Source organism: Ptychodera flava (assembly GCF_041260155.1).
Source record: "Ptychodera flava strain L36383 chromosome 3 unlocalized genomic scaffold, AS_Pfla_20210202 Scaffold_25__1_contigs__length_14229661_pilon, whole genome shotgun sequence".
Taxonomy (NCBI): Eukaryota; Metazoa; Hemichordata; class Enteropneusta; family Ptychoderidae; genus Ptychodera; species Ptychodera flava.
Window position 1 is genome coordinate 6,763,624 of NW_027248279.1, and position 13,305 is coordinate 6,776,928.

At 39.0% G+C, this 13,305-nt stretch overlaps 1 protein-coding gene across 1 annotated transcript in view; it reads right to left on the reverse strand.

The window, feature by feature from the left end:
• Positions 1-10,165, reverse strand: part of LOC139125221 (transcriptional regulator ERG homolog) — a 55,174-nt gene extending 45,009 nt beyond the window's left edge. The window contains exons 1-2 of the mRNA XM_070691319.1: positions 9,727-10,165; positions 8,425-8,499 (exon numbers count right to left, since the gene is read on the reverse strand). Coding sequence (XP_070547420.1) covers positions 8,425-8,499; positions 9,727-9,796 — 145 coding nt within the window. The 5' untranslated portion in view covers positions 9,797-10,165. The remainder of the gene's footprint in view (positions 1-8,424; positions 8,500-9,726) is intronic.
• Between the last annotated feature and the right edge of the window lie 3,140 nt (positions 10,166-13,305).

The following is a 13,305-nucleotide window of genomic DNA, read 5'->3' on the forward strand; positions in this document are numbered from 1 at the left end:
TAAACTAACTAGACTGCATGAAATATTTGTTTTCCCGCAGATTAAGATCTGTCTTCTTTTATTTTCTTTCTCTTTGTCTGTCTGTTTGTCTGTCTGTCTGTCTGTTGGTCTGTCTGTCGGTCTGTCTGGTGGCACTGGAGGATGCGTACAGTACTTCCAATCGGTACGGCAACGCAGCAAGCAACAACTTTAGTGCATGGAGTCTGGCTTTGCTATATCAAAGAAAGCACAAGGATCATCTGTGTGGATCGCGAGATCACGGATTTTCAAACTATGTACATTACAAAAAATAAGACAAACGTATGATTTAAATTCAAAAATCAAGAAAGCCTATGGTAACAATTTGACTCACTCGTCATATGATTACCATTGACTTTGCATATTCATTTTATCTGGTGTCATCAACTTTCTAATGTAAGCAATCAAGGTCAATCTGTACGGTGCAGCGGAGATTAAATATTGACCGAAAAGGTACTGTTTCACCCTAAAAAGCATACCTAGAAACAGTGGAGTCCTAACAACCCTTTCTCCTAAAATGAATTTTTGGGAGTTCCCACTTTACGCCATCCATGACTCCTATAGAAACTATTTGAAGTCGCGACCTGTGAATGCAACTCTGGCAATGCAGTGACCTTTCACCTCTACATGTTGTGGATTTCTTTGTAGATGTCCGGCTTCCACAACATTTGAAATATCATATGAGTTTTCATTTATGGATAGACTTGGTTCAAGTCTGTGATTTGTGAATGTTTGAGTGGGGTAAACGCGATGATTTGTGTTCTGTTTTAATGTGAAACCCGTGAGTGGGGTAAATGCGATGAGTGGGTTGAACGCTATACAGGGGAGTTTCTCTCGGTGAATCCGGCGGAAACAAACTCAGACTGCGCAGACTCAAAGGTAACGCGTTCAATCGCTAGGAAAACCTGGCCTGGGCTACCAAATTCCAAATAGGTTTGTATGAAAAAGGAGAGACACATGAGAAACTACTGCAAATGACTTTATTTTTAGAAATTCACCGACTTGAACCAAGTCTAATTTATGGAAGACGGAAGTCGGACTTGGCGTTACAGAATGTTCCATGATCTTACGGCAAGTGACAAGGTATCAAACTTTGTTTCAAATGTTCTCCTCAGAAATTTGACGGAATTTGAGACGAGAAAAGAAACCGCATCGAGGGACACTCTTGCGTCATTCTGTGCCATTCTCAGTGCAAGGCACTGAGTTGGATCGCTGTATATCGAGTCGATATCGCTGAGGGGACGAACAGATAGCGTCTAGTTCAGGACTAAAACAATATGAGGTATTCGACTGACATATCCACGTGGACTTTAATAGCCCAAACATTTAGCTAAATAACTCAATCTCGATACAGCCCATGGCAAATGAAATTAAATCACAATAAAATACATTGTTTTGCAATGTTATGTTTGATCCCTAGCATCTCAGGGGAGACTCTGTACGGCAGTTTCCATTACAACCATCCCCTGGCTATTACAGCAGGTAATCGCCCATATTCTAAATGCACCGTACCCCCTAGTTTGATGGTAATTCGCCTCGATTAGTCACAGATCTTCGGTCTCTGCCCCGTCCGTTGTTTGGTTTGATCTTTATCGCTAAGGACGTTGCTTCGTTTTCATTGTCGACCGGTGAGCTAAGGCCGGCAGTTGGCAATCTTTCTCTGTGATATTGATCGATTAACTAATGATGAATATTCCCATGTACAATCACAACTCTGAAGTTTAAATAACGCACTGATCATCATTGTCAAGTATATAATCCAGCTCTCTCATTAATTCACAGTCTAACAGCCGACAAAGTCCCCATGCAAAGTTGTGAAGACGAACGATTTTAGATCAATGAAAGCAAATCACCGTCACACAAGGTTTAATACCTTATTTTGTATCAACTGGAAGTTCATATTTCTTTGATGAAGAATTTAGCTGTATCTGCAATATTGGCCGTGAAGATTTGAACTCAACAGTGTTTGTATGTCAATTTCTTTATTCGAAATCCACACACTATACAATTGGCGCCAAAGTACCTTCTTATTTTGTTTGTTATGATAACTTATTATTTAACAAATGTGTTATTATTTTGATGGTCGGGCTGTGTGTACTACTGGACGGCAATTTTACACGACCAAACATTGTTGCTGGTCATTGCATGGTACAGTCGATACGATTGGCTGAATACATTGCTACATTCTTCATTGCAAAACCCAAAACGACTGAATGAACACAGCAAAGAAATCCTTCCCCTCAGTATCAGCGGCAATTCACGTCAAAGTACTGTACGTCATACTCTTAACAGTCGATTTTTTCCTACATTGACTGATACGTGTTTTAGTTGAAATTCAGTTGAATCTTGCTAGATATGAAGACGAGAATTCGTGTTTTTTTCATTATGTCTTTATGTGTATGTGTGTATGTATGTATGTATGTATGTATGTATGTATGTATGTATGTATGTATGTATGTATGTATGTATGTATGGGTGTGTGTGTGTATGTATGTATGTATGTATGGCATGCATGCATGCATGCATGCATGCATGCATGCATGCATGCATGTATGTATGTATGTATGTATGTATGTATGTATGTGTGTATGTATGTATGTATGTATGTATGTATGTATGTATGTGTGTGTATGTATGTATGTATGTATGTATGTATGTATGTATGTATGTATGTATGTATGTATGTATGTATGTATGTATGTATGTATGCATTCATGTGTGTATTCATGTATTCATGTTTTGTGTTTATGCTTAAGTGTCTTGTTTTTTGGTCATTTATGAGCCTTTTTAATTTTTTTTGCACTTATCAATAAAATACGGTAAGTTACACTTCGCCACAACACATCAAGCCGATTCGCTGTCTTCTCTAACTTCTACGACTCAAACCATATTGTTAATCAAAACATTTCGGAGAATGCTTTTTGGAAATACTTTCGTCACAATCAACCGAAATTCTGTTTGTTGCTGGATAACGTTTTAATATTGGAGGTGGGGGATGTAGTGCTCTTTGTCCACTGCGTTAGGGGGTCTTAACTCCGCGGCAGTTTCATAGAGGCTAATTACAGCGTAAATTCATCTAGCATCAAGGGTAGACCAAGTAAGTCGCTTATACCTGTGTCCCGCTACGACTGCCAGTATTTAGACGTACGCGTTCTCGGCGGCTCTCGTCGATATAAGTGCATTTCAATCCATAGGCAAAGTACGGTTTTTAGGATATTGAGGCTATCACTGTGGCAAATGGTATTTCCGAAATTTCATTATATACTTTGCTTGAGGGGAGGGATAGCTTCTTGTCATTCCTGGAAATTTATATCAACGCATCTCAGCTCTCCGCTGCATTTCTTGTCATATTTCAATTTGGAAAATATGATATCGAACTCTGATTAGCTGCTACGCTCTATTTTAGACTGTCAAAGATTTAAAGAGACCAAATTCGAGCTTTTTTGTGTTTTTTTTTTATTTTTGTGTTTCAAATTTTGTATAATTTGAGAAATCGCTTTCATGTACATTGTTTGGCAACTTGAATCACGTTTAAGGAATGATGGCTAAGACATGCCTGCAGCCTCGCTGAAAGACAAACAAGATACAGTAACAGTGATGGATTCGTGGATCAGACTGGAATTTATGCTGATGGGTTAGCGACTATACGTTAAACTACAAACTTAGTCGTACGGCACTGTGTAGTTGTACGTAACGCTCATCTCGTATAAAGGACAGAGCTTCTTTTGGGGGGCTATTTTAAAACAAATTTCAATTCTCTTCGCATTAAAACAAGGTAAAATTAACGATCCAGTCTCTTTAACCATTACACGCACGTTAGTTAGCTCAAATGAATTTATTCCTCGGAATAACCGCTTCAACTTTTTATCGATTTTATTTATTTTCGATAAATGCAAAATCATTGAACTTCAGCTTCCCTATTTCCTGAATACTCAGTCCGTGATTGTTTCATTGATGTTTCATTGCATGGTGAACACATGTCTTGGAAAGAATATTTAGTGTTTTGATTCCATCCTACGATACTGATACACAGTTAGAAGACAATAGATGTGTTTGACTGATTTGGAAGAGTAACTGGTTTAATATTAAAGATCAAAGCGTCACTCGCCACTTCTTTGTCTTACCACACTGTAAACTGCAGGGACAATATATTTCACTTCTGTATTATTAATTTTGGACCGAACGACGCGAAAACGTCTCCTAAAATTGCCCAGCGATCAATTGTTCCTCAGAGAGAGAGAGAGAGGAGAGAGAGAGAGAGAGAGAGAGAGAGAGAGAGAGAGAGAGAGCTTTACGGTCGATCTAAGCCCTAGCCAAGCAGAACCACGCCTTGTATATGAGTCTCACGATCGACCGTGCTTAATAGTGTCCGTCACTATACAATAACGTTAACAATCGCAGCGATCGCCCCTCAGTATCCACTCATCCGGGTACTAAACCGTTCGTCCATCGACATAAGAAAGCAATGAATCCGTCCACCCAACCGATGACATAACCTCTTTGTGAACCTACCAACGTAGTCTACCTCTCAATAGATTATAACCTTGACCTGAGATGGGAAACGAGAGTCCATTCTCCTGGAATTGTTTTACTGAAAAGTGAATAAATCTCATCACAAAACAGATGATATCATAAGAGAATACTTTAAAGGAATGCAGACATTCAAGTTATACAAAATGATTATCAGATTTCCAGGTTCAATATTCAGTCCAATTTTGCTAAGTGTCCGCACGCCTTCCAGACATTCTGTTTGATGTTATTTCTCTACCTGTTTGTCAACCTATCTTGATGTCTATCCTATAGCCTCTGACACAACACACATCCACTTGCCCGCCCTCTATCCTACAGTATCTCAGTACAACACGCACTTCATCCAACCATGGATGTCACAGAGTGGCATGTTCACAACCTGTGACTCGATGCAAGACTTGATCAGCAGTCCATTATTTCACTAACAAAACTCACAAATACTTGTTCATTGATCGACTTGATGCTCAGTATCACCACTAAATGTCACAGTAACCCGATATTCGCATGATTCATATCAGTCAATCTAGCCTAGACATGACCCCCGTCCTTCCGAGCGGACAGTTGACATAAGAATATTTCCACTGTATAACACAATCGATTCGTCCATAGAGCGGGATGATCAAGCCGTCATCCCTTATATTAGACAATGCCTACCTTGTCAAATGTTAGGTAAGACCAAACCATTTGTATATGGGGTGCAGATTTTCCGAGCCTCCCTCGCTTATCTAGCTAATCAATCCTTTATGGAGAATGGCTTTGCTATTTCATGAATACTACCAAGTCATCAGTCGGTAAACCCAAAAACACGAAATAGAAGAGAGAACGCCAATAACTCTTCATGTTTCAACGAATGTCTCCTACACGTGCGGGCACGTTCAACAGAGTTATGGCTGCGTACCAGTAAATGCTAATCAACGAAGCTAAACTGATGTTCGTCAGGCCGTTGGTCTTCATGTCTGCGGTAAAGTACGAACAAACAAACGGCGCTGTTCGGTGTCAAATCCTTGTCCTAATACACAACAGATATTGTAGAGACCTAATTTTGTCATAGCATTTTGACAATAATATAAATTTCAAGACGTTTCCTCCCATTAGAAATATTCATAGCTATATCACGAGCGTACGAAATAATGCCACATTTCGATAAGACAAGGGCTTAATTTTCATTTGCGTACAATATTGTTTGGTAAGGCCACACAAAAATTCATTTGCTTCTATTTGCTGCCAATTTGAAGTATGTTTGAGCCCCGTACAATATTCACAAATACTTGCACATAATTGTCATATTTTACTACGGCGTACTACAAGCTGTTACTTGGACCAGTCCAATGGAGACGTCTTAGCGCAACAACTGTATCATTTGAAGTATTCTATTTCTATTTCAGAGTGCAAGATAGTCTCCTTGATGATAAAATCACTCAGATCACAGAACAGTGTTGTCAAACTGTTTTCTAAAATATGTTGAGAAACTGCTGTAGAAGTCAAAACATGAAAAATCAAAAAGACCAAAACTAAACCACCATCTTAAGAAAGTTGAAGACAACAGCTGTATATTGAGGCCACACTGGTTAAATTATTGTTTTCAGTCCCCGTGCACTTAAGTTTTTGGACCGGAGGCTTTTCATGATGAAAAAAAAACACAGTGTATTTGAATAGAACTTTAAATTACCGCTAGCTTTGTAGCCTATAAATCTTTATTTATGAAATGTTGTAAAATGTACTTGGAATGCCATTCTCTTGATCTACTCTGTAGGGCAAATTATTTCAGAACGTTCCCTCTTTGTATATCTGTGTATGTAGTGTGCATTATCATAAAAGTTGACGATTGAAATTGGAGTCATCAAGATCAAAGAGGCTCTGTACACTGGAAGTGTTATCAAGCTGTACACCGGTCATCAAAACTATTTTACTGATTTCTTTATTTCGTGTAAACTCCGTAACTTAGCAGCATGCATTGTAATAAAATCAATTGATGAAATTTCTAAAAAGAAATCGTTCCCTATGTTGCTTTGCCGAAAAATTGAAGGAACAAAAAATTGAATATTTTTGTCTTGTCTTGATCCGAGTTTCCAATGAGATTCAATCATCATTTCGCTGCCCGTTTAAAATTTCAGCGGCATTGTTGACTTGATTGCTCGGAAATGTACTCCTGGTTAAGCTTTCTTAAATTCCCTGATTCTGCAGCCCAGCTGAATTTGATAAATTTCCGACCTGATTCCAGGGAATATTGAACGATCTGTGTTCATTTGTCCGGGATAGACCATGCTCCACTACTTCTCAATTCAGATTTGTGATATCGATGTCGGTATTTGACCACGGACGGTGGCTTCGCATCTGACAAGAGTACGCGTGCGCATTACAATTATTTGGCACATGAATCAGAAAGCTGGAATTCTGGCGGGTTATAGATTGTACATCTTTTGCTGTGCTATGTGTCGCCCATTATCGGCATGGCTTAAAGTTGCTGCAACGTCAACTCACATAGCCTAAAATGTCAATATCGAGATGTATATTTCTATTTGAAAAAAAGTCATTTTTACGACTGAGAGCAAAGTCAAAACTCGTCAAAGGGGGTATTTGCGCGAGATACCTAGGACAGTCGTTGGCGGAAAATCTATGGTCAGTCAGTTATTAATTAGCTCAAGCTTTACGCTGAACCCTGCTTCATAGTAATCGACCATGAGTGCGTATTATCTCCGTACCGTCCAAGACATGCAGATACAGACATCAACGCTATGACGGCCAATCTCACCAAGTCTAGATTGTCCATGTTCGTGGATAGAAATCTAACCGCGTCCTTTTAATGTTCTAAGCGGGCGCAGTTTTGGTAAATCACGTCTCAACAGCTCACACAAGGCAATACTCATACAGTGATGTTTTCCAAATTTTATGACAATTCTTGGCGTGAAATATGCACTCAGCGAGCTGAAATGGCGTCCTATGCTGGTGATGTAGACATAGAACAAATTTTGTCTCGCGGCACTACACGGCATCAACGTCGCTGAACAGTTCAAAAAGAATTGTCTGTCGTATTTAGACTCTGTTCACTCTATAGCAAAATGTTATTTTTTGATTGTGGCGCTGTCCTTCAAGGAGAGTGGTGGGGAATTAGAGACACTCAAACTGATTTAATAATAAAGTACAGTACCCTTGCCCAACAAGGTAGTACACGCTTCACGCAACAGTGGGAAAGTTGTAAATTCATTCCCTAAAAATATTACGACTTTGATGACTTCATGTGAAAAGCTGCACTTCGTTTTAATGTCGAGATGACATTAAATATTTATGTACTAAGTTTGCAAATTAAAATTTTCCCTAAATCTGTATTACAGACTCGAACTGTTGCATCAGTGTCTAGTTTATTGTTTCCTTCATTAAATTGGTAAATATTTCTTCAAGACAAAACCCAATCTTGATGTCTGCGGAAATGTTACACACGTGTCATCATAGATGTAGAGATAAATAAACGTGACAGTGTCGAATCAGAATGGATAATGCAAGTTTAGGACACCCAGTGCGTTACATGTAAACTACACGGACAGTCAGCGTGGCCGTCAAGTGATGTCAATATTGCTTGATTTTGTGAGTGGCTTTACATTTTGTGTTCACAAAATTACCCACTAGACGCATTCTCCTGTGCATAGAAGACACCCAATATCACAGTAGGTGCCCGTAATACGCTGAATAAATATATAATTCTCTCTTTTGATGGCAACGTCAAACAGGTGTAATAGCATCGCTACAGAGATGACACCCTCCATTGTTGATGTGCGGAGATTGATGTAGTCTATTCTACACTCTCTGAGTGACTGCGCATTGTCAAAAGTGAGCGAAACCACGGCACCGTGGCGAAACGTAGTAAATTCGGTGACTTACTTTTTTGCTGTGCGGGCGTCGCTCCGGCCCAGGCTCCCTGGCGTTCCCGCATTAAACACTCGTACGACGACTCGGCTGTAAATAAAACAGTAAGTTTCTTAACTTTGTCGGGATAGAAACACAAAGTTTATTCAAGAAAATGCAGTAATGCATGACATTGGATAACTGGTGTCTGTGTGTCCTGCCTGGTAACTGTCGAATCTCCAAGCCGTATCAATGCGGCATTCCATAACCGAATATCAGGAATTCCATAAGAGTGTACACTTTATTTATTGAAACGACAATAAAAATGAAAACAAAATCACAAATATTGTTCATAACTGTGTGAAAAAATTAAGTTTTTTACAGGCAACAGATTTATCAGACTTCACCAGTTTACATTAATAAAAGCACAAATTCGTAAATATTTTGTTTCCGCTTGTCTCAATCCACGGTCGTTGAAAAATCTATTTTTCCAAGTGTCTAGCAGCAAGAAAAAACAACGTTTTCAGTCGCGCCTATAAATACCCCTTTGAATAAGTGAGGACACTTTCTGTCGTTTTCAAAATAAAATCCAAACAAAATCTTTAAGCTTATGACATGTCAATGCGACACCGATTACACTTCTTTTTGGAAACAAATCTGTAATTTTTCAACAATTTATATAGCAGTAGAAAATCCAGTGCATTAATATTTGTTCACATTTGTCTCGGCAAAGTAGCTTCAATTTCTTGATTCACTTTTTGGCGGGTAACAGAGGAACTAAAGAATAAGCCTATTTCTTGATCTTTTGGAGATTACAGGCTTTTGTCGAATCATTTTCACAATACTTTTGAGAGTGATTTATATCGCGAATCGACGTCAATACACGATCCAGAAGATATGACGAGCCAATTCACAATTTAGATGGTATAGTTGGTCTACATGGTGCATTAGATCATGGCCAGGATCATTTTTTCCGTATTGAATCACAAAGTTTTGAAAGAGAAATGTGTATAGCGATATTGTATGTTTAATAAAATATCTATTAAAAAACAAACTGACGTTCTCTTGTCCGTTTTTAACATTTCTCAAATGATTATTTAGGTGGAAATTCTTCAGTAATTAAAGTGATTAAGTTCCAAACACGTGGAAGAGTAAAATTAAACGTCACGTTGTTTAATATTAGATATCAGGTCACGTCTGAAAAAGGAAGTTTTCCAGCTTATGAATTAGGAGTAACCATCTTAAAATCGGAAAGAATGTCGAGAAAAGTTAGCCGTAGACAAGACTGCACGTCGTAACACGGTGATAAATTGAAGGACAGTAAATTGAAGGCCATACCTGTTGTTGTGAGGAACATCGGACAGGAAAGCTTGCAACTATTGTTGGAGCAGTCGTTCTGAGGGGACATTTGTTTGCACGACCGGTAGTCGTTAGCGAAAGGTGGGGGAGAACGACCCGGGAACTCCGTCTTGATAACTGTCGTTGACGCAATGATGGAAACCGTCTTGTAGGCTATCCCTGTCGGATGGAAAATGCGTTGTCGCCTGCAATGACACAGGGGGCGACTTTTCACTCTCTCTCCCACTTTTCGCAACAAATACTCTGAATGAAGTCGAAAATCGGCAACAGCTAACACTTGACAAACACGGTGACGTCGATTTTGTTGGACGACAAGCAAAGGAAATCGTAGTCAAATGAAAATGTGAATGTTTATCGCTCGATTTAAATACCTAACTAAAGTAAAACATTCGCTTATTAAGGGAGGTACCTGTAAAACACCTCTGGGGACTGCAATCCGACTCCCTAAGTCGGCAGTCGTTACAGTCAGAATTTTGATATTTTTCTTTGTAACCTCTGCAATCGAAATTTCATATTTTAGTTCTAAAAGGGAACAAATAAGATATTATTCTGAAAATGCGCTGTTTTGGATTTGTTGTCGATGATAATTTTAAACAAGTGATATGCTAAACACGTCACTCGACTGGATTGACTCGAACAAGGAAATTTTTCAGTAGCTTGCGTAGCCTCATTTTTTCCAGCCAATGAGCAAACGTCACTCAATTAATTATGCATGAACGGTGATCAATCTATTGTCTGGTACAATATCTCGCATGCCAGTCGCGTGGCGCGCGACCATCCGCGCGTGCAGCTATTTGATTTTCGACAACACCTTTATGGAAGCCTCGAAACAATGTACTGGCAACTAACAGTTGAATCAACCGCCATTCACATTAAAAGAGCGCGAATTCTGAGAAGTGCAGCGTTGTGCCGCATCGGCCCAATACGGTGAGAATGTAGTCCACTCTGAACTCAAAAGTTTGCACAATCATGTGACAATTTCGCTCTGACTATTTTACCGTGCCTCATTTTGTTATGACTTCGATGAATAAAATGAATCCGATATTATATGATATTCAGACGTCTGAATGAGGAAAATACCCAGTATTCAAGTCAGAGTAATGGGATATTACTGACGTAATGGTGAAATTAATTTTAAACGTCACCTTAGATGTAAATGGTTTTCAGGACAATAATTATTTGTTTGTTTGTTTGTTTGTTTGTTCACGTCTTTACCTACTACTCATTTGTTCATTATTTGCAAGTTACATATTTCAGCATATTTCAAAATCATGTGCGGTTGAAAACAAAAACGTTCATCAACACCGCTAATGCTTACTATTACAATAATTCCGAGTACTCTGAGCACGAACACGATATATGCAAAGTTTTGAAACGACATGTGCAGGACCTGATCTGGTGAGTATCTTACTCAGAATGGCATCAAAAGAAAGGTCGGCAAAAACAAAGCGACGTCGAACGACTTCTTACAGTGAAGAAATCGCCACCAGTGTCGGTTTTTCAAATATATCTATAAAAAATATCAAAGCCGAATTACGGATTTCAGAATCTCACGCAATTACATTATATAGCAGTGCAACGCATCGTATTATTAAAAGCAAAATAAACAAAACAAATATCGTTTAAGGAGCAGGCAACTACGAATTGTGTAATTTGTTTATACAGTCACAATACCGTTGAGGGCGGGTCAACCACAAAACATTATCAACCAACGTTCGACAAAACATGACGTATGACTTTGCTTTAGCTGTCGTATCGATGTTTCTAAAAATAAGGGACGCACTGATCGGATATTTCAAGACTCTCGGTGATCATAAATTCAGCTTGACCAGACGAATACATCCGGGTACTTGTCAATGGAATCACATCTGTGCTTTGTCAAACCACTTGTTGATACACTGTGGTTCGGAAAATCTTACCTTACGTTACATAGTCTAAACATCTGGCAAGATATCATCTGCTTCGAAGCCATGAAGTCAGTTCCATCCTATCTTTTACCCAGATAACTGGCCAGTGCTCAAACGATCTAATTCTTAAAATGATTTATCACGCATATAATCATCTTACTACTAGTCGCCATCATTATCGTCCAGGCAGCGTGGTTTTTTATCAACGTGTTTTATACCAATGATTTTTAATACTAAAACAAATAAAAATATTCATTATCACAGCGAAATAACCTGTCATCCTTTCGGACCCGATTTAGACAGTTCCAGCATCTATTTTATCAATCTGAATTCCCGTACATTTTCTTAAAAATTTTAAGGCAGTGAAAATTGCCTTTGGGATAAATGTATTATTGTCGAGTTGTAATACGCGGACTGGTGTGCATTCGGCAGTAGCCTATAGCTTGTCGGTGAGCTTTACACTGTGTTGTGTTTGGGGCGCTAATCGTCCACCAAAAGAGATCTTTTTTGACGAAGAACACGCCCTGAAGCAAGAAGCCTCCGATTAGACAAGAATTCCAAGAGAACTGTCTAAAATTATTTTCACACGCCACTTTTCCGTGAATGAAATATCAGCGCAAAGATCTACTGTCAACACCGGTACAATGTACGATACAGCGGGGTTTTGTGTTGGAAACGTAAGAACCATTGTTTTTGTTTGGGCCAATCACGTCGCCATTCAATACGTCATAATAATCGGGTTTTTTTGAGAAAAACAAAACGATGAAAAGCTTTTGTAATCTGCCAACACTGATCAGTGCAAAATCCTGGACAGTGCACTCCAGTTTCTGCAAGTGTCCGACATTTTGCTTCGTTTGAAAACCACGAGGCCACATATTCTGAGATTGAGAATGTGAACAAACGCTCAGGTCGCTGTCACTCGCCCATCTAGAGGACGGCGCCTTGAATGTGGGTTGGCGCACACTTTACGGGGCGCTGAGTAAACGAGAGACGTAGACTAGCTGTGCAAAAGGCACGTGCCGAGCGCCGATGAAGTGTTCGTTTCGTGTCCAGTGGTATTACAATGTTGCAAACACATCGCTAGATTAATCCATGCGACACTTAATAAGTACATTGTTGAAATTTTTATGGAAATATCACTTATCGATAACTGGGTCAGGTTAATGTTAGCCTAAGATAAACCCGCTTTCTTTATTTTTCTGGCATTTAATGTAAATCACCAGAAAATACCGCACTACAATATTTGAGTCTAGTTTTTATGTTATTTTTTAAAATAAGTTTTAAAACTGTACTCGTACTTCCGTAACTTTTCGCTTTCCCTTAAAACGACTAATTAATTCAATCACAGTGAATACATGACAGCACCACAATATGTCTGCGTAACGCTTGATTCAAAGAACTGTGTTAAAAGAAAAATAACATTGATAATAGCCAACGTGTTAAAATGAACACCCAAAGAGACTCTTATTCAGATTGGTATCCATTGTGTGGCCGAAACAATTCCTTTGTTCGGCTCTGTGAGAAAATGACTTCGTCTGTAAACATACCGTGATTCTGATTGGCTGAGTCACAAAGGCTGATTGTTCGGTAATTGTTTTCGATTCGCTGAGCTCAAATCGCAAAAATAAAGGAAACTCCGAAATGATTCAAA